The sequence below is a fragment of the Fundulus heteroclitus genome, chromosome 1 (genome assembly GCF_011125445.2).
Source record: "Fundulus heteroclitus isolate FHET01 chromosome 1, MU-UCD_Fhet_4.1, whole genome shotgun sequence".
NCBI lineage: Eukaryota > Metazoa > Chordata > Actinopteri > Cyprinodontiformes > Fundulidae > Fundulus > Fundulus heteroclitus.
In genome coordinates this window covers 13,289,599-13,314,940 of record NC_046361.1, presented here as the reverse complement: position 1 = coordinate 13,314,940, position 25,342 = coordinate 13,289,599, and the positions used below count along the sequence as shown (strand labels likewise).

General features: G+C 37.2%; 1 protein-coding gene across 4 annotated transcripts in view; it reads left to right on the top strand.

Annotated features, from left to right (window-relative positions):
- The window catches only part of sema3bl (sema domain, immunoglobulin domain (Ig), short basic domain, secreted, (semaphorin) 3bl), an 86,569-nt gene extending 70,303 nt beyond the window's left edge, over window positions 1-16,266 (top strand). Inside the window, exons 10-16 of one of the 4 annotated variants that reach the window (XM_036135420.1) lie at window positions 2-146; window positions 3,719-3,950; window positions 4,823-4,914; window positions 5,639-5,680; window positions 5,782-6,007; window positions 8,764-8,891; window positions 11,891-16,266. In XM_036135420.1, the coding sequence (XP_035991313.1) occupies window positions 2-146; window positions 3,719-3,950; window positions 4,823-4,914; window positions 5,639-5,680; window positions 5,782-6,007; window positions 8,764-8,891; window positions 11,891-12,391 (1,366 nt within the window). In that variant the 3' untranslated portion in view covers window positions 12,392-16,266. Of the gene's footprint in view, window position 1; window positions 147-3,718; window positions 3,951-4,822; window positions 4,915-5,638; window positions 5,681-5,781; window positions 6,014-8,760; window positions 8,892-11,890 lie in introns of all 4 variants that reach the window. The other 3 variants (XM_036135414.1, XM_036135405.1, XM_036135402.1) reach the window with 3 other exon arrangements.
- The last annotated feature ends 9,076 nt before the right edge of the window (window positions 16,267-25,342 follow it).

Below are 25,342 nucleotides of genomic sequence, written 5' to 3'. Positions count from 1 at the left end.
GTAATGTCTTCCAGGGTTTTGCAGTATGTGTTTACCGTATGGCTGACATCAGAGAAGCTTTCAATGGACCCTTTGCTCATAAAGAGGGTCCTAACTACCAGTGGGGTGCTTACGAAGGCAGGATGCCTTATCCAAGACCAGGAGTTGTAAGTGATGGATTACCAGTTATACATTCTGTAATATAAGGTTTACTCATATTTGTAAGTATTAAAGCCCTATCAAAATTTGACACATCGGTTGACATGTTTAAACTACAGAGCAGCATTTTGCAGCATTATTATGCAACATTTTGCTTTATATGCACAGGACATATAGTTTTACATTTACATTGCCGATCTCTAAACATCCAGAAGTTAATGTTTGTAAATCTGTATATACAGAGATGGGGATTTCCATCAGTTAGAAACTGGCCACTGCAATCAATATAAACACTATGATTATGTTTGATTTTGTCTGGTTATGTTTGATAACCAAGAGGAAAGTTGGAGCTCATTTTAAAATAGTGGCCCGACAGACTGAAAATACCACAATGCCCCAAAGTCCAAATTAAAAGCTTGTTGATCTAATTTTGAGTTTCAAGTTCGAAATTTAGATAAGCACGAAAAATGCATCGGAAACATTAGGTTTTATGCAACAAAGGTTTTTCAGTCTCATATCAGAACATTTACTCACCTCAATCAACTCTGCGGTTACATCTGAGCCATCTGCAGGTTTATCGTCCGCTTCCGTGAACACCAACATTCACTGTATTCCCAGCGACATTCCAGTCTTTTTCCTCTTGGAACTATATTTGTTTTGCGCTTTTTCACTGGATCTTACACCTTCAATGTTTCATTGGAGATGCTAATAGCCATTAGCCGCTTCCTTGTTTCGAACCCCTGCTGCACATGGACAGTACATACTTTTGTTAATATCGTAACTAAACACAAAAGGCTTTACTTACTAACAAATTTATCAAAACAAAGCATAAAACACCAAAATAACAACTAATATGCCAGCAGGACGTGATACTCTTTCATAAAAACTTTATATGCAACCCGAGTGAGCTACTGACAAAAAAAGTCAAAGAACGTGGCTATCCACCTTTAGCATGGCATTCTAACATAGCTGAATTGGAAGCATTCTCTACCATTGTGTTGTATAATAAGATGTTTACAAAATCAACTTATTGATGAATTTATAGTCTGGTGAAACGAAAACGCTTATCTGGGGGCAGTTGTGCGTAAGTGGCCTAAAAGTCTAGCAATAGTTTATTGGGTTCACAGTATGTACAAGACTAAGGAAGAAAAATATTATGGGATGGAAAGGAGTATAAAAACATTATAGATGAGGTGAGGAAAGTTTCCGTATCTGTAAAGTAAACTACTGTAAGTGGAAGTACAGCTGTTGTGACTGTACACGGCAGTCCTGGCTCTGAGTGGATCTCTCAACCACTCCGCTGTAACTCTGCCTCGTTAAACACACAAACACACGCATGTATGTGGGGCATGCATATGCAAAATTATACTGCATGTGCTATTCTTCTTCAATACCAAAGTGAATGAGTGAGCATGGAGGAAGAAGATGAATAATGTGAGAACAGAATGGACACCTCTGTGGTTTCCCTCCACCGACTCTGTGATTAACAGGAATGTCTTGGCTTCAAACTGAGAGGAAAAGAGTGAAGGAAGAAGAAAAAAGAAAAAAAGCAGTTAATCAGAGTAGAATGATGAGGAGGTTCAGACGGCAGGAAGAGATTGGTTGTTTGTTTCTTGTCCAAAATTCAACTTCCCACCTGAATTTTTGGCCTGAGCTAAAATATTTGGTCTTAAAAATCTGGAGAACTATTTAGTCTGTCTACCTGAAATCGTATTTTAACTGATTAAAACTTAAAACTGTGTAAAAATAGAAACTAGATTTTACATTTCTAAACATGTCAGTTCCAGTGCAGTTAGGTGCCTTTTTTCTCCTGAGATATTTACATTAGCTTCATGGGGGACTGCACATTATTAAATGTATGTCAGACATTTCATAAAATATAAACAGACATCTGCTTCCCTCGAAGTCCTTCATTTGACCCAGATCTACATAGAGCACACTGGTAATTCTCTTTGGATAGGGAATTGATTTTTGACACATAAATCACATTTAAGGACTTTTTAAAACAACTATATTCTATTATGCTGTAACTTTTAATGATTAGGATTGAGAAAGCATTATTTCTGACTACAGTGAATTTTCAGCATGAACCGCCTGACCACACTTTCTTAACTGGGGTCAAAACCCCAGATTAAGATTATGTCTTTTTGAGTTTGCATGTTATGTGTAATCTGTGTGCATTCTGAGCCGGTGTCTGTCTCATCAAAAATGTAATTATGTTAACACATGATAACACTAAAGGTTCTTGATTCTTAAATATCAGCCTCTCTCCTATTTTCTCACTGCCTTATGTGTATGTGGACTTGTGCTGGAGTAAAATTTAGGCTTTAAAATAGAAATCTAAAAAATGATGGGTGCAATGAGTTTGTTATCTTGACTGGAGTCCGTCATGCACCAACAAATGTGTAGATATCATTTTCTGTGAGATAACCAACACCACCTGCACGGCTAGTGCTCCAAGAGGAACCTCACAGGTGATACTTTTCAAAACTGAAGCGTTTAAGAGGCCGGGCTGCAGTAATTGGTCCCGTCTTTGTGCCCGTCAGCCTGGTGCGTGTTAAAGCATAGGGTTAGTGCCGCGACACATGTTAAAGGCACAAGCCGCCACCCTCTTGATGTCCTCTCATGTTAGGAGCATTTTTACATTTTACTTTGAAATTGATAAACCCAGTTACCGCAGTTACAGTTATGCTCATTTGATTTAATCCACAATCTGGCTGAAATAACAAATATTGTGCAAAAGCCGTTGTTTCGAAAGACAAGCTCCAAGAAAAGAAGTGAGGAAGATTAACTCAAATGTGACCCTGACCCCAGTCTCATTAGTGCATTGTTTTCATAAAAAGTAAAAATTCTTTCAATAGCATCACCTTTCTGGAAAGGTAGCACTCCTCTGAAGAGTGAAACTTTGGAAACTTTAGGAAGAAAAAATAAGCATTACTCTTGGTGTTTCGTTTTTGCCACCTGCAGAAAGAATAGAGCCATGTGTCCACCAGCATCACATTATTCTTATCCTTTCTTCTAAATACATGCAAGTTGTCTTGAAGACTGATGCATGTAGCTGTGCATGACAAAGGAGTTGGGTGCTCCCATAAGAAATGCAGATCTGAAATATGAGCAAACTCAAAGCTTTAACAGATTGCGTAAATCGTTTTCGCCTTCTTGATTGTTTTAGTTAAACAGTATCACTGCCAAATAGTTGTTCTTAAACTTTCTTATTCATCCAGTGGCATAAGTTGGAGCTTCTACAAAGCTCTTGATGCCATAACAGTGGTCATGAACTTTTATCCAGTTTTTAGGTGAAATAAAACATCTAATGAGGGTTCTTTGAGCAGAATTTAAGAGCATAATTAGGCTGCAGTTTGTTTGGAAAACACACCTACACTGGGGTTTAAAATGGTGGGAGTTTGGGATCAGAGTACAAAGTGTTAATCTCTTCCATCTGTTAGGTTTGTTTTGACATGTCGATTTTTCTGCTTTGCAGCATGCTTTAAGTCAGGCAATCAAAGCTGAACTGCACAAACAAATTTCTCTTCCTTTTGTTCATCACGTGTGTTTCTCATCCTTCCTCCTGTCTTGCCAGTGCCCAAGTAAAATCACCAACCAGCCCGGCAGAGAGTTTGGCAGCACAAAGGACTTTCCAGACTCAGTGCTGCAGTTTGCCCGCAGCCACCCGCTGATGTGGCGACCGGTGCTCCCAGCACTTCGCCAGCCTGTGCTCGTGAAGGCCAACATTCCTTACAAGCTCAAACAAATTGTGGTTGACAGAGTTGAAGCAGAGGATGGGCAATATGATGTCATGTTCATTGGCACAGGTGGGGAGGTGTGATCTAATGCCTTTTCAAATTACAGAACTTGCATACTGTTACATTTACTGGTACGTTGCTTTGCAGGAATCAGATATTGATGATTCAGCTGAGTTGTTTTTTCAAATCTGTAAAAAACATACTCTAGTTCTAGTTTAAAAGATTTCATTTTGCATGCTTTCCATGTAGCACACTCGGTCAGACAGCATTAGGTGATAAAAAGCTTACATTTGAATTTGTTTCAAACTGTTCTCACTGCTTTTTCTTTTGCTCAATTTAGATTTTTTTATTTTTTATTGCTGAGAGCTGATGTATTTGCATGATTCTTCACATAACAATTTAAATGTGTTACAATCATACTGCAGTGTGAACAGTCAAGTGCTCTGAGTTGACCCCTATGATGAAAGAGAAGTGACGTCACACACAGTTTGCTGTGTTTACTGAAGTCAATATGGACACAACTGTCAACGTGTGTCAGTCACTTCAAAAGTTTCTGTGTGGAGTCGATGAACTTATGAGTAGCTCCAATAGGAGTGTCTGCCATGCTTGTTTGGTTTATTGTTTACATTTGATTTTACTGCTTCCTTCCTCTTCTGCCACAAAATGATGGTGTCCGTCACACTTCATTCAAGTAGATGTCGGATGAAATGCGATATGACGGTTCGGACTGAGCTTGCTTCAAAAAAACGTTAGACGTGTCTGGTTCCAGACCAGATATGAGTGTGACCTGAGTCTGACTGGAAGAGATCTGATTTGTGCTGTTTACTGTCATGAGAAATCATCTGATATTGGTCATACATGGGGCAAAAAATGTCTGATTTAGGCCACTTTTGCCAGCAGTTTAAACAGAGTCCTAATGCATTTGTCTGTTTTTCTTCAAGATGTTGGCACAGTTTTGAAAGTCCTTTCCCTGCATAGTGGAAACAGTCTGGAGACAGAGGAGGTCACACTGGAAGAACTACAAGTCTTTAAAGTAAGTTTTACCTCCTAAGTTATGGAAATGATTGTTCATTTAGATAATTTACTTCTTGCTTTGTTTCATAATCAAAAGATTATGAAACAATAAGAAGATATAAGAAGATCTGTAAGCATCCAAAACATTTAAAGGCTATATTTTCTATACATGTGCAGAACATTTCCTCCCTTGTCATATGAAATGTGTTCTTCTGTCTTAAAAAGAAAACATTTACCATGGAGGTTTTTGTACTCAGCATGGATTTTTTCATGCACGCCTTTAGGTCATTTCACTTTGACAACCAATTTCTACAATCTACTAATAGCCTGCTATAAGAAAACTGTAAACTCCAGTAAATATCCACCAAAGTTATTTCCTTTCTTGAGTCATTTTGGTTTAATCAACCCCTGATCAAGACCCAACTCCATAAGGGTCAACTGAGTTCAAAATCCAAGAATAACTGGAAATCAAGGGTAATATAAAACATGAAGAGATTTGTTAATGTTTATGATTATGACTAAACTACCAAGAGAATTAAACTGAAACAAAATGTTGATGATGTTGGCATGAAAAGGTTAAAATACAGGGGCAAAATAAAAGTAGATTCGGGAAGGAGATATGCGGGTGTGAAACATGGATACAAACAGGTCATGGAGCAAGTTGCCTTAGAGATGTTTTAAATTCTTATCACATTCCTTTTTTTCCTCCAAATTGCTTTAACCAAGACATATCATTATTTCAGGTACCAACGCCAATCACGTCAATGGAAATATCTGTGAAAAGGGTGAGCTGATAAACTTATCATTACCAGCTCAATTGTTTACCTGTCAACTTCCAGAAACTGTTCTGATATGACCGTCATTCTTTTCTCTCTCCTCCACACAGCAAGCCTTGTATGTAGGCTCTCCAAAAGGGATGGTGCAGGTAAAGCTGCATCGCTGTGAGACTTATGGGAGAGCCTGCGCTGAGTGCTGCCTTGCCAGAGATCCTTACTGTGCATGGGATGGATCGTCCTGTGCACGATTCGTTCCAAACAGCAAACGCCGCTTCCGCAGACAGGATGTCAAACATGGAAACGCTGTGCTACAGTGTGTGGATCAGAATGTTAGCGGTAAGGGTATGTTCCTCTTATTTATGCATTTCATGTTTTTTTGTGTGTAGCTCTTCTTTCAGTGACATGCTAGAGTATATTTTACAATCATTAAAACCTCATAAGCAGTGCAAGAAGGTTACTGCAGCTTGGTGTTTGTTTAAATTATACGATGGAGACAGACAGGGCTTGATATATTTTGGTAAAAAATTGTTAGCAGTTTCCAGGCCTACAGTTTACCTAAGCAATGGGAAAATGATTCAGTGAATGAAAATGTTCCTTTGTTATTGGAAATGGATACAATTCACCCCAGAATCATTCAAGTTTAGGTTTATAAATAATCTTTTACTTTTGCCACCATGTGTCTCTTGTCTCTAAGTAATATAAAAATTTTAGAGAGGCCCAGCGAGGCTCCCAACTTGAATCTGCTAGGGAATCCATTGATAAAGCCAAAGATTTGGGTGATTGTCAGTGAAAAAGCTGGTCAGCAAACTTAAGAACGGTTTGATTGCTATAATGCAAAAAAGTATATTTCCACTGATTAATCAGGTTATAAACAATGTTTGACATGTACGTTTTTTTAGATAAAAGGTAAAAATAAACAAATGGTTTTCTGCATTCCAAGAGACTCCAAGCACACAACAAAACATATTATATGGCTAAAAAAGTGGATTTTGCATGATTTGCCCCCTTTAATTATTAATAAGTTTGGCCTAACTGTATAATTGGCCAAAATGTGTGACTTCTGGTTGATTGTATTTAAAGTGGATCAGCTTTGATTGAAAATGGAAGTAAAGTTTAGGTAGACTTTTAATGTTGGCATTTAAATATTTATGCAACATGTTTTGTACATTGATGAGTAAATGTTACCCAAGCCTAATTTTGAAATCAATGCACGTGTTGCTTATGTGGTTCTAAACATACTTGTATGTGTTTTTTTTTCTTTACTTTTTCCCCTGATCTAAACAGTTTACATGTTTGTAAAAAGAAGACCAGAGAGTGTTTTATTCAACCCACATTTCTTTGGATAAATGTCTTTGGAAATGTGCAGTCAGATGGAAGATCACTCAAAAGTGTGCAGTGATTTTCCACCTATCAACCTCATTCCATGACACATCTCTGAATAATCTGGATCTGATATGAAAGGTTGCAGCTAGGATGTGGCACTCCTCCTATACTCTGGAAAATAAATTAAACCCTACTGCAGAGCAAATTCCTATTATGTCACACTCTTGTACTGTATGTCACTGTGATTGTGTTTGCATGTACCAAATCATTCATTACACCCATACCCCTCAAAACACACAGCATATACCTACATAGCATAAAGTATTCACCCTCCTTAACATTTTCCATGTTTGCTGCCTCACAACCTGTAATTAAAATGGATTGAGAGTCCATCCCATCAAATGTGACTAAAAAAGATTGCAATTACAGGGTGTAATGTAACAAAATTCCCAGGGGCGTGTATACAATGCAATGTATTACTATCTCAAACAGCCCCCTACCTGTGATGCACCCTGCTGATCATATTCTCTGTAGCGAAAACTATATCTAGTAAACAGATTTGTAACTGAACCAAGTGAAACATGGCTTCACTTGATGTAAGTCTGTTTGGAATATGGCATGTTTCCTTTTCTTTTTTAGAATTTGTATCATTGCTAGACCTAAAGCACTACTAAAACCAAAATATAAGCTGTGAATCTGAGAAGGGCAAGTGAACAAAAATGAAAAATAGACGAGACGTGTTGCGGTGAGATGAAAAACAGGTGGGAATTCATACAAGCACATTAGGAATTAGCAAAGAAAGAGACATGTCTGTATTTGTTTGCTCACCTGAGTGAATGGTGGTGAACCGATGAAAGATGCCTCTTTCTAAGCCTGCCAGTGAACCTTAGTGGTACAAGCTGTCTTTCTACAAGACTTTTGTTGAAGTGAGACTTTGAAAGAAGAGCTTTTAGAGAAGCTTGGAGGGAATTCAACCCTTTTACCAATTCGTTCTGTCCTGTCATACTCACATGTTACCATTTTTCCCCTTTTGTATTTAAATATTAAGCTTTAATCAAATAATTTCATACACATGTTCTTAAGTCAGTGTGCACTAGTTTATTCTTTGTTTTAGTTAGTTTGTTTAAATTAATTTCAATGAATTATGAGTAGTTATATTTTATCTTATATTATCTTCTAAATGCTCTGTATTACATGCTATTTCATTAATTTGTCATGTTTCCCATTTCAGTCATTCAAGCTAATTGTTTTGGAAGTAGGGTATGGCGGTATAAAAATACTTTTGAGTTGTTGGTTGTCAGAGCAAGACCAAAACATCTGACGCACCATATATAATGCACATTTGCCCCACTGCAACAAACCAGTTGCTTGAAAGTGTGAAACCGACAGCTTCCTCTACATTCTGATTAATTAAAGTAATCATCTGAGCGCTTAGCGGCCCTTATAGAGGAATTTCATCCCCCTTGATCCTAAGAAACATGCATTATTCTAAACAGGAGCACTTCAACAGGGACAAACATGCTGCAAAACACATGACAGGGCTTGATGTCCCACTATTTGCCAATTTTTAGACTGAAATGATATGTTTGTTTTTTAATACACCAGCATGTGGCAATACGGGTAAGACATGAGCTTAACCAGCTTTAAGAAGAATTTAATTCTTTGTAGTTTTGTTGTCAGCCATAAATGGTTTGCTGAATATTTATTGTGATTCATCTGGCAAAAAGTCTATGTCTTCTCTGACTCTCTATTTTTCCTTTATCAAGAAGACCTGGATGTAACCGAGGACAAAATCGTATATGGGACAGAGAAAAACAGCACCTTCCTTGAGTGTGTCCCTCGCTCACCGCAAGCTTCGATCACCTGGCTTGTCCAACGCGACGACCGCAAGGAAGAGGTGAGATGATGTGTATAAATAATCAGATCAAAATCACACATCAGAAGTCTTATAATGAAATGCATGTGTGATGGTGGTGAAAAAAGAAAAGCTTTGAAAGGCGGGAGGAAACCTTTGTGTGGTTTGACTAACTGCCTGTAAATGTGAGATCTGTGAATCTGGCAGCATGTGGCTGACACGTTTGACAGCCATTTGACATATGGTTCAAATTAAGCAGTTATATTTCAAAGCTAAATGCTCAATTGCCTTGTCTCTTGAATAAACAGCGAATTCCCTTCAAACCTCTGTAGCCAACGCAACCTCATGCTGCCGACAGATCAAGTGTCACCTAAATGGCTACTGGCCACCGTGACTTAAACACAAAGCTGTAAAGTCTTCTAAAGCTGTATTTAGAAAATGATGTTGCTGCGTGCATGCACACCCACAGACATTTTTCATCTGTTTGAGGCTCTGTTCCTCTCAGCTCTCGAATGTCTCAGTCAGCCGTTCTGGTATTAAGGCATTACCACCCCTCTCAATTTCCTTGCAAATAAACATTTAGCTGCCACTAGCGGACAAGACAACGTGTTTGGGTTGGCAACAGGGTCTGCTAGAGAAATAGAAGGGTAGGATGTGAAAACGTGGGAGGCAGGAGGCATGAAGTATATGGGGGCAGAAGGGAGAGTTCAAGTTGTTGTCTGAAAGAAATAAAGAGACAATAAGAGAAAAGCAAGATAAAAACTCTGGATTTCATCATAAGATATTGTTGTTACAAGCTATGCGAAGAAAGCTGTACCAGCAAACGCTGCTCTCCTTGCTGTCAACTTATAAGAACACATAACATCTTCTCAGCTCACATTTTTCCGTAGTGTTAGACTTTGCCTGCATAGTAAAACACAGTTTTTTGTACTTTACCCTAAAACTATAGTTGGTAATCTTGTTCAGAAACACTTTTTATTATACTGGGTAAAATCATCCATCCATCCAGAAAGTAATTAATGAAGCTGAAGGCGCAAGTTCAATTGAAGAAACTCATCGCCTGCCTCCATTCAATCAGAGTCCGATACGCCTCTGATGTGAGCCAATCAGCTACAAACCGCACCTCCATGAAGCCAATCAGCATCCCACGCTCATCTTAAAAGCAACTTCAAATCCACGTCTCAGCCTGCTAACCAGCAAGCGCAAACGGATTGCATGTTGGATTTCGAATCAGATGTCCGATTCAACCCACCCCCAACCCCTTCTCCACCATCGTAGCTGAGTTCATCTAGCTTCCAAGACGTTCCTCCATCCTCAACCCATCAGAGTGTTTTCTCCCTTCAGTCTTCAGCACTCCCTATCGCCTGTTATTGGTCCGGCAGAAGACCACCATGTTGGGCCCGGTTCTGCCAGAGGTTTCTTCCCAAAGGGGAGTTTTTCCTCTCCACAGTCGCTTCAAGCTTGCTCATCATGGACAGTTCATGCAACCTGTGTTTATAAAGTTGGACATCTATCTTAAACAGATCACCATATGGACTGAACAAAGTTCTTCTATCTCCACTCCATCACCAGTTTCAGACCTGGGGGGAACATCCCTGTTCTCATACATCTACTAATGCATATTAAAGTATAATTCAGCATTAATGTTCCTGCCGAGGTCTGAGCGCCAAAGACTTAAAATATTGTATCAATAAAATCCTTCTAATTGCCATTTCTTTCTCTGTGAGTTTTTCAGATTGAAATACATTATGTATTCAGAAAAAGGAGGTCAAAAACTTTATCTCTGTGGGAGCTGCAGGCCTGTAAAAACTCTTGACAAATTTGTCAGAGTTTTGCTCCTGCTCTCACTCTCCTCTGTCCCTTAAGTTCTGGAGGTATCAACTTATCTATTGGTTGTCCCACATGCCAATCACTCTGACGCGCTCACGTAACGCCAATGAGCGTGTACGTTCCTTGTTAGTTTCTGCTTGCTGACTGCCCATGCGCACTTCTAGTGTTCAGGTATCCGGCCAGGTTAGCGATTAGGTTAGCAGTTAGCTGTTTATGAGAAGAAGAGGAAGGCCTCAGTAGAACAAAATAAGACCAGAGTGGATTTGGGATATTTTTGTCACACAAAGCCCCTGAAGAGTTATTCAAAAAGGGACTTGGGGAAAAATCGCCAATCTAGCTTTAAATCGACACTTTTTAAATAATGCAAGCTCCTGTAATTTGTTTTTATAAATTAAACAACTGCATAAGCACTGTGGAAGACTGTGGATTTCATATTTTTCAACAGAGACCATATTACTTTGTTATTTAAATATACAGCAATCCATGCAAAAAGTTCAAACGTTCCACCGGGCTTACAGCTGTGCATTATAAAGTGTGCCCATCTAGGAAACCCTTTCAAAGACTTAATAGAAACAACATTTTAAAAACCCAGACTTTGGGGGGAAAACAATATGCAAAAAAAGTTAACTTAAACTCTATCATTTAATATTTGAATTAGGAACAAGAAAGCTTTTAAACTCCTATCTTGTGTCCAGTGCCAATTAAAAGCATTCATGCTCCTTTAAATTTGTCCTATTTAACCCTGCTTGGATATGTCATGGGGTAATGCATCAAGTGGGTGGAAGTGGAGTGTTCAGCTCCTAAAACCAAAAGTTGAACAGGGCGAGTACAGTGTTTAGTTTGACAAATGTGTGAGACATTTCCACATTTCCAACTTATACACCCATCCAAATCCTGACCAATTACAGTAGTCAGACATCCAGCAAGAAAAAGGTTCTGCCCAGATGTTGTGTGTAGAACAAGTAACAAAAACTCCCAGAGCAGGGCTACGAGAAGAAAATGATGTAATTTGCTGGGGGAGCGAGAACAAATTTCTCACTTTGTGCGAATTATGTTGCAGCCTTTAGTCTAAATTGAATTTAAAAACTGGGACAAGACTCAAAAAAATTTAAGTTCAAATTAATTTTCCCTTAGTTTTCTCTCTAAACTGTTCAGATAGTTATTTGTTCACATTTGATACATGCCAGCTGAAATATTTTTCTCTGTCTCAGGTGAAGCTGGATGATCGCGTGATGTCAACAGATCAGGGTCTGCTGTTTCGTCATCTCTTCCGTCAGGACGAAGGTGTGTACATCTGTCGCTCTCGAGAGCACAGCTTCACACAAACCCTGGCCCGCATCGCCCTTCAAGTCCTCCAGGGCGACACCGTTGATGAGCTCATAGCACGTGACAGCGCAGGAACGTCTGACACGTTCAAAGACCGCTCCCCAGGGAACCACAGGCCCTGGATGCCTTGCAGCACATACAGCAGGGGCCAAATCGGGCAGTCGCGCACGTGGTTCAAGGACATCATGCAGCTCATTGGGCCGTCCAATCTGCCTCACGTTGAGGAGTACTGCGAGAGGATGTGGTGCAACGACAAGCTCCGCAGGAAACACAAGAGCATGCTGGAGAAATACCGCCAAGCTCAGGAGAGTGCCAGGAAGGCACGTAGCAAAGGCTCTGGAGAACGCAACCGGACACCACGAGATCTGAGAGGACAGGAGGAATAACCAAGGAGAACCTGAAGGGAGTTAAATAAGAGAAAAGAAAGATCCTTCATTTTAGGTTTGGGTTAGGATGAATTTGGGAGCCAAATAAAAGACTGACTTAATCAATCAGTGTATGAAATTTTGGTGGATTAGTTTGTTTTTTGCCATAAAATGATGCAAAAAATATTATTTGGCAGTGAGTCATTTTATTAAAGTTTGCTGGAGTACGTGAAGGACATAGACTTGGCCGTCAATAAAGACTTAGACATTAACAGCACAAGGTAACAAGAGACTTGTATGTTGAGCTGTTTAAAAAAAAAGACTGTATGTTGATTATATTTGTTGGATGCTTTTTAAAGTGAGATTAACCAAGAATTTCTTTACTCACACCATTCTGTTTTCAATTTACTGTGATAGATTCTATCGCAGTATTCTTCACAGAAAAAAACCTCAGGCTTATTAAACGTGCTCGTCTGTGGGATTACTTTGCTCAGAGCACACCTTGTTTCATGTTTGCTTTTTATCCTTAGTGACTCTTATGGAGTCTAAGAGTCACTAAGTCCCAGTCTTTATATGGATGTTACTTGCTTAAAAGAACAAAAAGCTTCCCAGTGGAACACTGTGTTATGTTGATTTGTTTCATTACTCATTAGGGCCAGTCCTATTTATATACCGTTATGGTTTTTGGCCTAAGGATCATAGACCATCTCACATGAAAGCATCTATTTTCATTATTTTTGCATGTTAACTATTTTAGGCAAGAAATGTTTAATATTGTATTTCATGAGACCTATTTCTTTAAGGGCCTTTTCTTTAAAACGACTGGTTTCTTAAGTAGAAAACAAATGACCCAACCTTTCTACCTTTCTGATAAGCTCTTCAGAGATAATACAAGAAACAGCGACTGTCATTAAATGTAATGGTCAGGTGTGTTTTGGTCCTTTCCATTTTGTAAATACTGTGTTCATTTTTTTTATCTATTAACTAATTTCTGTTGTGTAAATCTATTTTTATATGACTTTTGTGCTTGCCTTTACTGAAATTACATCAGATCCACAATGGTAAAATAAACAGATTTAACGTGGAATAGCAGACACAGAAGAAATACTAAATTAATAGATGGATTGAGAATTAAAATGATTAGTATTTAGTTTGATAAAATAAAAAAACAGATTTAGAAAGGAAATGTTACACACTTCTTCAAATTCAGCAATAAAACTCATTTGGTGTCTGCCCTCTAGAAAAATGTCCTTCATTGTGGGACATTGTTAATTTTTTTATTATTACACACAAATGAAGGCAACAAAAATTATAAGTAAACTTGTTTTTTTTTTTAATAAAATAATGATTCGGAAACTGTACTGAGAGCTCCATGGTATGAAAATAACAAACTTCATATTTATGTAAATATAAAGCGAACCCTGCACTACTTGCATTCATTTTAGGAGATAAAAAAAAATGCTATTTTGATTAACTGTGGGACTCTCTTGAGTTAACACAGAAAAGAGTTAATGGAGAACAGAAGAAGGAGTTAAAATGTTTTCTTTAAACAGGTACGATAAGCATTTAATGCAACTGTATTTAAAACGTTGACAATTTTCATATTTTAATGTCCTGGATGTTCTATAAAATATCCCCTTGAATATATGAATACTTTTTATTCTGGTTGGTGGAGCACAAAAAAGTTTATCCACTAGTTATAAGACTAAATATCGATCTATATGTGTTTCCAAACTAAACAGATTTTCTTTTCTTTTTTTTTTTGTAAATGTATTGTATTAGTTTGAGCTTATGTTTTTCTGAATTGTAATTTACTGCCATCAAATAGACTAATATCTGCTCAGTTTGTTAAAGTAATGATTTTTTTTAAACAACATTTCTATTTCAAAACTGAACTTGAATAACTCAGCACTCACCTGGCAGTGCGTTGACACAACTTTGTACAGTTATTGACAAGAACAAACGTAGTTATCTTCACAGAGCATTTCAGTCCCTCATTTGCAGTTTGTCTGTGGTGTGAAGTGTATTTTTGTATGCAACATTTATTTTAATCTGTTTACCATTATACTGGAGTTTGCTGCATTCAGTGCAAAAATGTTCTATTATAATTCTAATTTGAAAACACTGTTTGAAACAAGTTGTCCTAATCTTTCACTGTATATATATTTTATACATAGGTTTGATTTGACTGTGAATGAACTATTATTGACTGCCAAAGGTAATTATTACCAAAGTTAGTATATTTGATCAAAATTACTATTTTGGAGCACAGCCTCATTATCAAGAATTTATAGCCAAACAGCTCCTATTCATAGAACAGCAGATTAATTGGGTAATTAATGCACCGGTGTTCTCAAACATAAACCCCTACATAAATATATAGAATAAACAAAACCTTCTCTCCAAATACCTTATAAACACAATACTGCACCTTCTAGTTAAAATGCTTCAGTCAACAAACTCTTTAACTAGACTAGTAACATTCAACTATACTACTAAGTAAATTTAAAAAGAATATGGAAAACCAATAAACTATGGCAAAAAGGAAAGAAAAGAATGAAAATTAAACTTATAGGACTGTGTTTCTTGCGACTCTCAGCCATTTTCAAAGTATACAGTGGTGCTACATTTGCTAACACCGAAGCTAACTGGATACATAAACAGTAGAAGTGGGCAGGCTGAAACTAACAAGAAACAAGGACGCACATTGGCCTTATGTGATCAGATCACAATGATTGCCATGTGGGATAACCAATAGATAAAGTGATCCCCCCGGAACTTGAAGCCAAGAAGATTGTCCAATGTATATTTAACAACAAACAACAAAAAGTATGAACTGTGGCATTACTTAGCAACCCCTTTAAGTCCCACATGTCCCTCTATGTACCAGTTATATTAATGTGTGCATGAGCGCTGCCTACAGCTGATTGACTCACAAACAGAATGAGCTGTTAGTAAACACAGCAGAACTAATGGTGCCTACTGTGTTAGCCTTAGCAGAGATTCCAGCTGTAGCCTTAGCTAGGGTAACAAAGTTAAATATGTTCATAGGAACTATGCTGACCTATTTTATGCAGGTTAGTGAGAAGAGCGTAAGGGAAAACACAGATAAAACGGAACAAGCTGACATAACCGGTATATCAGTGCTCAAACCACTCATTAAAATAAAGTTTGAACCACAAATTGCTTTAGCTCCCACCTGCTCCAGCGCTACGCAATTTAGGCATCAAAACAGAGTAAATCACAGTGAAATAAACAAGATTTGAGTTGTTGTACCCTGAGCAAATCTTTTCTCCCCGGACATAACCTATCATGTGAACTGTTCTGATAAACGGTAGGACATGCGATTGCTAGTGGATCTGATGAACACAGAAGAAGTGGCGGCTGTTATAGTTTTAGCATCTGGGGTGAACGTCTGCTAAGACTGGGCGCACGCGGTCAGCATGCGGGGTTGTGGTTTCAATGTGTCTTCTTCAGGCAGTGGGGAAAACTGCTATGTCCCTATAATTGGACAATGTCTCTGCTTGAGATTCTGACATTTTTTCAGAATGTTTCCTGCAGGATGTCAGAAATTATGTTTTTTAGCTATACCACACTTATTTTGGTTTCCTTTGCAGTCTTTAAAAGCACAGTTTAATTTTGAGTTTAAACGTTTATGTTCTTTTCCAGAGACAAAAGCTCATTAAAAAAATACGTATTTAGAATTTGACAGTGTTAATAATAAAAAACACATTAAAATGAACTTTGCAAACTGTTTCATCTTTGTGTAACAAGCTTGTGTGGTGGGTCTCAGAGGGAAATCAAATGTGTATTTATGTCTATTTAAGTGCATATATAACATGCATGCTACAAACCTGTATACTGTTTAACTCGATTAAAAGTTTCTAAATCAAAAACTGACCCCTTATTAATGATTTCATGGAAAAAGATATGATGTCGGTATTGACTTTTAAGGAGAAAAGAGGAATACCACCACAAAAGTTGTGTATTAAAGTGAGCTTCTCTTTTAGTTTTCATGTTTTCAGCACTGAACTGAGACAAACTAATTTAACAAGATGTACACCTGCATGAGGCTTTTTGGCAGGAGACTTGGTCACTTTCACATGTCTTTCCTTTGCTATTTCCAAACATGTGTTAGCTTACATGTGCAGGCCAAGAAATGCTTGGCTGAAAAGCTAAAGAACAAAGAAAATTAACATCCCTTGTTTCTAAAGGAAGCTGTATGAAGAGTTGAAGTACCACCTTTAGATTCCTCCGCAGGTAGCATTACTCTGAGGTGTGCTGATACATGTTGGTACAGTGCAAAATTTTGAGTCATATTTTTGCACGATCTTACATGTGAACTTTCAAACAGCAGAAAGATATGTGTGCAAGTGATTGGAGACTAAGAGCCCAATGTTGACCAATGACGTCACTGAGTCTGGTCATGCGTGTGATTGAAGGCTAGTTGGGCTGTGACATTTATGGGGAACTGGGCTAACGATGGCAGCTTGTCACTTCAGAAAACACACCATCACATAAAAAACAAGCCTTTCATCAAAACCTACCAAATGACTTCACGTCCCGCTAATGGCTGTCAGCACAGAACAATCACAAATGCAGAGGTCCCATTCCCAGACAGACCAGAATCAAACTTCACAATGCCTTTAATTTTGACATATTCTAAGCCATTAAAGTGGTCTTAGACATGACTAAAGTTTCCCACAGTTCATTTATCCATTGTAAACTGTTTAACATAATTACAGAGTAAACATGTTAACTCTGTAATTACCTTTGAGATTTTATGCAGGACATAACCAGCATTTGCAATTCATGCAGAAACTTTAAAGCTTTTTCATCCCTACCATTGGCCGGCAGCAACATCTGTAGCCCGTTTCACTTTTGTCTTTCCATTCCATCGGGAGAAAACAACAATTTCTGCAATATCACTATTGTTCCATATTTTCTCAAATTATTGTTAGCTGCCTTCACTGTGCATTGTTTTTTTCTATATAATGCTTTGGATGTTCTTTCTTGTCTTTCTAAAGGATGCTAATGAACAAAGTAATACTGATCCTATTATAACAGTCAATCATTATTTCTGGTCAATCTGTAATTAATGTTAGGTGTATGTCAACAAGACTGAATGTTGAAATTGATTGAAAAACTATCAAAAGTTTTTAGGAATGTGGATACTAGAAAACACCAATTTGTTGCACTTTTTTGTTCTTTATGTTTTTTTCTCTAACAGATTTTAAACTATGCAGATGTCACATTAATGGTGTAGTGGACAATCTTCGTTTGACTTTGAGTTGCCAGTCATCGTGATATGCTTACATAACGCCACTGTGCATGCACATAATTCAATGCTAGTTTCCTCTTACCGGCTGCTCATTGGCACTTTTAGTGTTTATGTAACCAGTTAGCTTCTTTTCACTGTAGCTCCACGGCTCTCACTGTATACTTTGAAAATGGCTGAGAGTTGCAAGAAGCAAATCGTGTACAAGTTTATGAGAATAAGAGGAAGGCCTTAAAAGAAAGAAAAAAGACCAGAGGGTATTTGGGAGAATTTTTTCACGCGATTCCCCTAAGGAGAAGAAGAGCAGGTGAGATGGTCTTGCACGTGCACAGTTATTCAAAAAGGGACTTGTGCGTTTTTTTACCTACATTTGTTTATCCACCTTTAAAGGTGGAAAAAAATCTTGAAATGATTTATAGTGGTTTTAGCTTTTAAAACTGGTATTTTATACTCTGCTTTTTGACTGGTTTCACAAAGAGGTGAAGTTGTAAGCACACATATAACATTACATGATAATCAATTATGAACATTAGACAGGTGCTGTCTTTTTAGTATTTCTTCTTAGAAAGGTAAGCGAACTCAAAGCAGTCACAAACTGTTATGTAGTCTGTAAAGTAATTTGAAAGAGGTCTCAGTGGACAAGTCCAACCAGAATGCATTTTCCGGTGTCAAAAAACATCACAATGATTAAGCATGAGGTGATACGTATCAAGCCACGGTCCAAACTCAAATTTGACTGATCCACTTTGGAGGGGTTGAAACTCAAAGATGTTATGACAAAGTTTAGCAGGGGATCCACCTTCATTAGAAAAGCAATAGATTAAAACAAAAATATATATATATAGTTTTTTTTATCCGTATTGCTGAAAATGGTTCATGAAAACCATTGTGTGTAACTGCTGCGGATCCTGAAATCTAGAGTTTACAATCAATTGTAAATTTACCCTTTTGATTCTCTATTAGCTCATACAGGGCCCCACAGTACCCAGCCAAGGAGACTGTGAAATACTTTATCTCACTCCCCTTTTGCCACCAGATGGTTCTGCTTGGATCATGTTGAATTTGTTGGAATGAATTGTAGTGTTAGATTTCATAGTCATTCAAGTTTTTAACACCTCACTGTTGTGCATTTGAAAGTCAGAAACCAGCATGTGTGCTTTCATCTTATCACATCTGGATTACCACAACACTATCTTTACAAGCCTCAACCTAAAATCCTTTGATGTGTTCAAGATCATGTGAAGAATGCAGCTTCCTGGCTCAAATGGCATGATCAGATCAATCTTTTTCGACTCTGGATTAGGTTAAAGTATTTTTATAGAAAGCTTGTTGAATCTTAGACTTTAAGGGGCTGGATTGTTTACTAAGTATACTTTTATAATGCTATTTTCTTTAAGTCATGTGACAACTAAGACACAAAATGCCATTACACACTGTTTCAAGTTATTTAATGTTTAATAAATTACTCCCAGTCTGTTAGGGGTTGTCCGGTGAAAATAAGCCCAAACATATTAGGACAATAGTTGAAATAGTGTTTTGAGCACTGGCATTCTTTTAACAGCAAACTCTGCAAACATATGGAATAAATGAGTGACAACTTCTCTTCGAGTATAATAATTTATTAACAGAAATAAATTGCACATCCAGTGAACACCACTCTAGAACGTTGCTTATCTGAATTAACACTATATTTCAATCAACTAATCCTCACTACTAGGCTGGTGAAACTTAACTAAAACTACTAAGATTAAAGAAGCTAATGAACTATATACACACAAAAGATCAAAAGCAACAGTGCAAAACCATCATATGAATGACTCATTGAATCTTTGGTTCACTGCAGATCCAAGTTAAAGAACCATAGTTTGTCTTAAAGAATATGGAATGAGATCAAATTAGCTTAACTAATTTAGAACAACCTTTGGTATGTGTTCAATTCATTCACAATGCAAATTTGAGTTAGGCAAAATATTATTTCGGGATATAAAATTTTAAAGGATTTTCTAAATAAAAATCAATAACTTTTAGGACACTTAATTTTTTATGAATGTAATCATTTCTCTTGGAAATAATTCAGACTGAAAATTGTAAATTAGTAAATTAGGATGCTAGAGGACGCTGTAGCGGACAATTGACTGTCGGCGTGCATCCTGTGGCCATTGTTTATATTAGCTTGATGAGTTAAACTGAAGTTACACAAAATACCATTAAATCAACATTAATTTAGAACATTAATGTTTCGTATTAATGCTGTACAAACTCTTGTAGCACTATGGAATGTGCAACAATGAGTTGCAAGGGAGATTCGGTTGATGAGAGGCGGACATGGCTTATGTTGGCATTCTTCCACAAGTGATGTAAATCAAGGAGGAGCACCAAACTCTCACTTGGTAGAGAGCGGGATTTTTTGGGTTTTTTTATGGTTTGTGCAGAGAGCTCACACAAAAAACTTGACTCTCCTGATCTTCTGGAAGGTTTTAACTTAGGCCCGATGGCAATTCACAAGTTTTAACATGAAAAAGTCAGAATTCCAGGTGATCAGTCCTTTGAAAAAGACTTTTAATTCATATTTTGTTGTAATGAGCGGACCGGAAAACGCAAACTTCAATTTTCCATTGGTGTATAAAATCCTTATGGAAAAAAAGTATGTTAACACTCACACAAAACACATTGGCAAAACCTTGTTTCCAGAATGTTAGCGGGAGTCTAGCTCGATCAAACCTTAAAACACAGTGAAAACACATTAAAGTAAAGCATTTCAAATGATTAACCCCATCCTGGCTTTCCCTATTGTTTCTCTGCCAAACTACTTAAAACTATTTCAGAAGCTTTAAAATAGATGAAACTGATATTTCAGTCATGGCAGAATAAACTACCGTGCCACGTAAAAGTTTTTAAACCCATATAATTTTTTTATACATATAAATTCACCATATTTCATTGTAGTTGTATGTGGTCGAACAAAACAAAATAGTGCATAACTTAATTGAAAGAAAAATTTTAACATACTTTTCAGATTTTTATTCAGCCCCTCTGAGTCAGTATTTCACAGACCCTTCATTTGCTGCAGTTAAAGTTGCAACTCTTTTTTGGTTGTGTCACTCCCAGCTTTGCATGCTCACATTTTCTCTGTTGTTTTGTCTTCAACATAAATATTCAAGTTTAGCATTAGACTCTTGAACAAACTTGGGTCTAAACTTTCAATATGTTTTGATTTAAACCTTTATATTCTTGCAGTGACATGTGTTTTGCTGCCTCTAACAGATATTTCTCCAGGACTGCCCTGTATTTACTTTAACAATCTTCCTGTCCCATTAACCCTGGTTAGCTTTCCTAGTCCTGGTGAAGAAAAACATTTGCACGACATGATCTTGCCACGACTGTTATGGCATGTAGATCATGCCATGTGCAGTGTGGTTTTTCCACTACAGCAAACATTTTTTATGTAGAGCAAAAAGTTCAGCTTTGGTACTTTGTGATCAGAGCTTCTCCAGCATGTCTTAATGTAATCTGATTGGCTGCATGAAGTCCTTTAAAATAACAGTTTTTCCCATTCTGATTAATTAAGTAAAACTGACCAGTATGAGATCACAAGCATAAACACACATAACCGTGCCTGTTAAATAAAAAACACATGTGACATAGGGAAGGGCAAGTCCTGCAGTATTTCAGTGTGAGAACTGATATTCTCCAGCATGCTGAAAGAAAGCCTCATGTAGTCTATCAGGATCAATGAGTTTAGACTACGTTGGTGGATGTAATCAGTAGCAAAATAAGAAGAAAAAGCTGCTTTACATCCAGCACACAAATATAGCCCAATGGTTCACATCTTCCTTAATAAACCTAAGTCAGAGTTGTTAAAACAGCTGTCTCATAAATAAAAATTAACTGTTGAATTGGTTTAACTTGATTCAGAAAAAAACAGGACAGAGATTTTACGCATCTTATGAATGCAGCAAAACATGAAAGAGGAAAACAACACATTCAGTTACCATATTTGTTAAGTTTCTGCTGAGGGACTTTACACACTTTCAAAGAAAAGTCACCTTTCAGTCCAAGTCAAACTTAAATATATACATTTTACCACATTTGCCGTCAAAAAAAAGATAAAAGAAATTGTGCCATAAGCTGTTTTATTCCTCTTATCTGTGTCACATGCTTGCTCTGTGTTTGGGATTGCTGCAAAGGCAACATCACGATACAATCGACTGTCCACTGTCGCTGCATGCTTGTTCTGGAAGGATGATTGCTACAAAGTCAGTGATTCAATGCAGTCGGCTGGGTTTCCTATATTGAAAATATTATACCAACTTGAATAGTAAACTTAATTTGACTGTGGGTTTTTATAACTAGGATAAAATTGGAATGTATAACTGACTTTGAATCTGGTTGTATGACTGGATTGAATTGATTATTTGTTTGTTTGTGGATGATTAATAGCACTGGGAATTACTGCTTTGTAAATAAACTGAACTGAATCAGATTGACATCCCGCATTACGTGGTAAACAGTCAGCCCAGTATGGTCATGTGATTGTTTATACTTAGAATGGTAATTCACTGATGAAACTGCAGTATCTCTGATTTCAGGTTCAATTAGTCTCAGGCACAAGTGAAGGTGACCTCGGATGGTTGAGTTCTGGGAAGCTTTGGTCCAGACTTCTAAACTCTTAAAGGATGCATATGCAGTCGTGCTCATGTTGAGAGCCAAACAGAAGATCCACTAATCTAATGTCCACCAAACAAGCAGTAGGAATTATTTATCATTACTTGAGTTCAAAATACTGTGCAAAATTAATTGTGAGCATATGAATACAGAACCTTTGTTTTAATTTTGGACAATGTTTAGATCAGCTGGTTTTGCATGTCATTTAGTTCAGCCACACTACAACTATATCATCATTTTATGCTTCATTAACTTACCTCCAAAATCTTATTTGTTGAAAAACAAAGGCTGTTATTCAAGGATTTGCCAAAGTGCTGCCATTAGGATGAAAAATGCAATTCTAAATCATTTTAAAGCCTAAATGTTATATCCTTCCATATGCAATAAACCTACCCACATAATTCACTGTTCTTCAAAACAGCAACAGTTTTCCTTCAAGGCAAAGGGTCTACAATTGCTTTGTGGCCTTTTAAAATACTAGCTTCTTTGTACTATTTGTCACTGCATGATGAGCTAAAAACACATGTGTGCCTGTGATTATTTCAAGCACAGACACAATCTGCTGGAGCAGATGTAAAGATTCCACTCCTACTGATGAGGATTCATCTAGAGAGAAGAACAAGCAAGACTAGACAATGCTAAAAGGGATGTTTCACTTTAGAACATTTCCATTTCTGCTATGAAAGGAATAACCAAAACGCCCTGGGTACTATTTGTTCTAGTTAAACTGTTTTACTGAAACATCATTAGTTCAACTTTGTAGTCCAACTGTTTTTGATATTTGCTTTTAGTTTCTATTTTTTTCATGTTTTATTTTGTTTCTACATTTTATTCCAGCTTGCTTTTATTCAGTTTTTATTTTCCTATATTTTAATCATGTAAAGCACTTTGCATTCTCTTTGTACTGAAATGTTCTATACAAATACATTTACTTTGCCTTGCCTTGCCTTGCCTAATAACCAGCAAAACTTATAAAAAACCAGCAATAGAGCAAAATAAAATGTGTTTCGGCTTTCATTGAAGCCTCTGAAATTAATACACTGAAGCCTGGGTGCCCTTGCTTTGAGACTGTCAGAAGTAGTTTTTAGGCCAATATACAGACAAAGTGTGTTTAACCTTCAGTTGTGTACCTGCTCTTTAACCTCATTCTTACAGGAATGAGTCATCACTGCATAAGCTCGTTTTTCATTGTCCACCTAATGAATCATCATCGTGTCCATGAAATAGTAGTCATTAGGAAACACCGTTGATGACATAAGGGCCAGCTAATTTCCTGGTAGCAGCAATCTTCTTTTCAGCACATCCCGGAAAACAGTTTTGGCCTTAAACAGATGTTTCTGCAACAACAACAGGAAAAACATGTTTTTACACTATTGGAACAGAACTTTGTTATTAGAAATGGATGGAGCTGGAGACTAAGTGCTGCTTCTACCCTGAACGGAATAAACAACCTCAAGCAAAACAAGCACCTGGTTGGTTAAATGTTGGGGCAAGTCACACGGTAAGGCCTTTGTTGCTGGGAAAACTTTATGTCACTTCTGCTGGTTGTTTACCTTACCACTCATGCATCATTTCCTCCTCTCTTCCTGTTAGGATCAGTGCCGAAATTGGATTTGGTCTCTTTCCAGATCGCCTTGATTAAGCTGGAGGTAATGAGCGGCCTGACAGGACTGGCCAGTTGTGAATGATGGCTGCAGCAGCTGTGTGGTGCTGGCTGACGGAGCAGGCACCTCTGGAACTGCCCACCTGAGACCAAACCTTTTCAAACACACTCTGCGATATTGCAAATGTTGTAAAAGCTGTCAGTCAATCCCTTGACATAAACACTCGTGCACAAAGGCTTGCATTTATAAGCATATGATCGTAAAAGTTGGTCAGGAAACAATTAAAAACTTTTATTTCTTCATGATTTAGAACAGAAAAATAATTTACAACACATCTTCATTCTCTGTCATTCAACCCTTTTGCCTTTTTGTGACTATTGAACTACTATTAAACACATACTGGAGTTTAAGAAATGTCCACCTACAGCCCTACCCTAATGTACCCCTCCATTCACCTTTGTGAGGCCTCATAGTAAACAGTTTCCTACAGTGTCCAGACAAGTAAATTAGTTCCACTTTGTGTTCAAATTTGACTTATACGCTATGTATAAGTATACATTATGCAAGCATAACAAATTTACTGCATTTCTTTGTGTGTTTTAATTTTAATATAAACATGATCCACATGTGTATATTCGGCATACGGCTTCTTCCATCCTGCAGTTTGCTCACATCTTGACATACATGATGCATGTTGAAATCAATGGGAAAAAAACAGGTTCGGCTTTTCCACTGTGCATTAATATGCTTTGACTTTTAGGTTAACTCTTACTGAATATAACTAATATTTTTGAGCAGCTGTTTTCATTTTTACCCATAGTAATATATTTCAGATGCTGATGCAATCTATAACTGATGTACCTATGTAACTTTCTGTTTAATCTTTGTTTATTTAGTCAGAGCTGTTTAGTCTATTTAACATTTGGAAGTACTTGACAAGAATGCAAGTAATTCATTTTTGAACATTTTACATTGAGTATTATATTTAGGCACAATGTTGCAATATCTATGTAATGGATGATGCCATTCATGCTTAGAGATGATGCCTGAAATCAAGAAAGTTGCTTGATTTCCTCTTGTCCTATCTTCAATTTAAAAAGGCCTTTGGACAATACCTCAATCTATATTTAAGTTAATTTAGAGGGATTCTTCTTTTTTTAATGAGGTTCTTTAAAAGTGTTATAGTAATTTGTGCCAATGCTGTTTTAGGAAACATTAAACCATTGCCACATTTGTGCTTGGGGCTGTTTACACAGAAGCCGATGATTATTTTCATGGGAAATGGAGGTTGGATGTAGTTCACTACTAGAAATCATCCTGTGTCAAAGAAACTGAGAACGAAGAAAAACAAAACATGTTTAGTGTTTTAGAGCAATTATCTAACAGAAAGGTAAGGTAGTGTAAAAAACAATTAAATAGCATTAA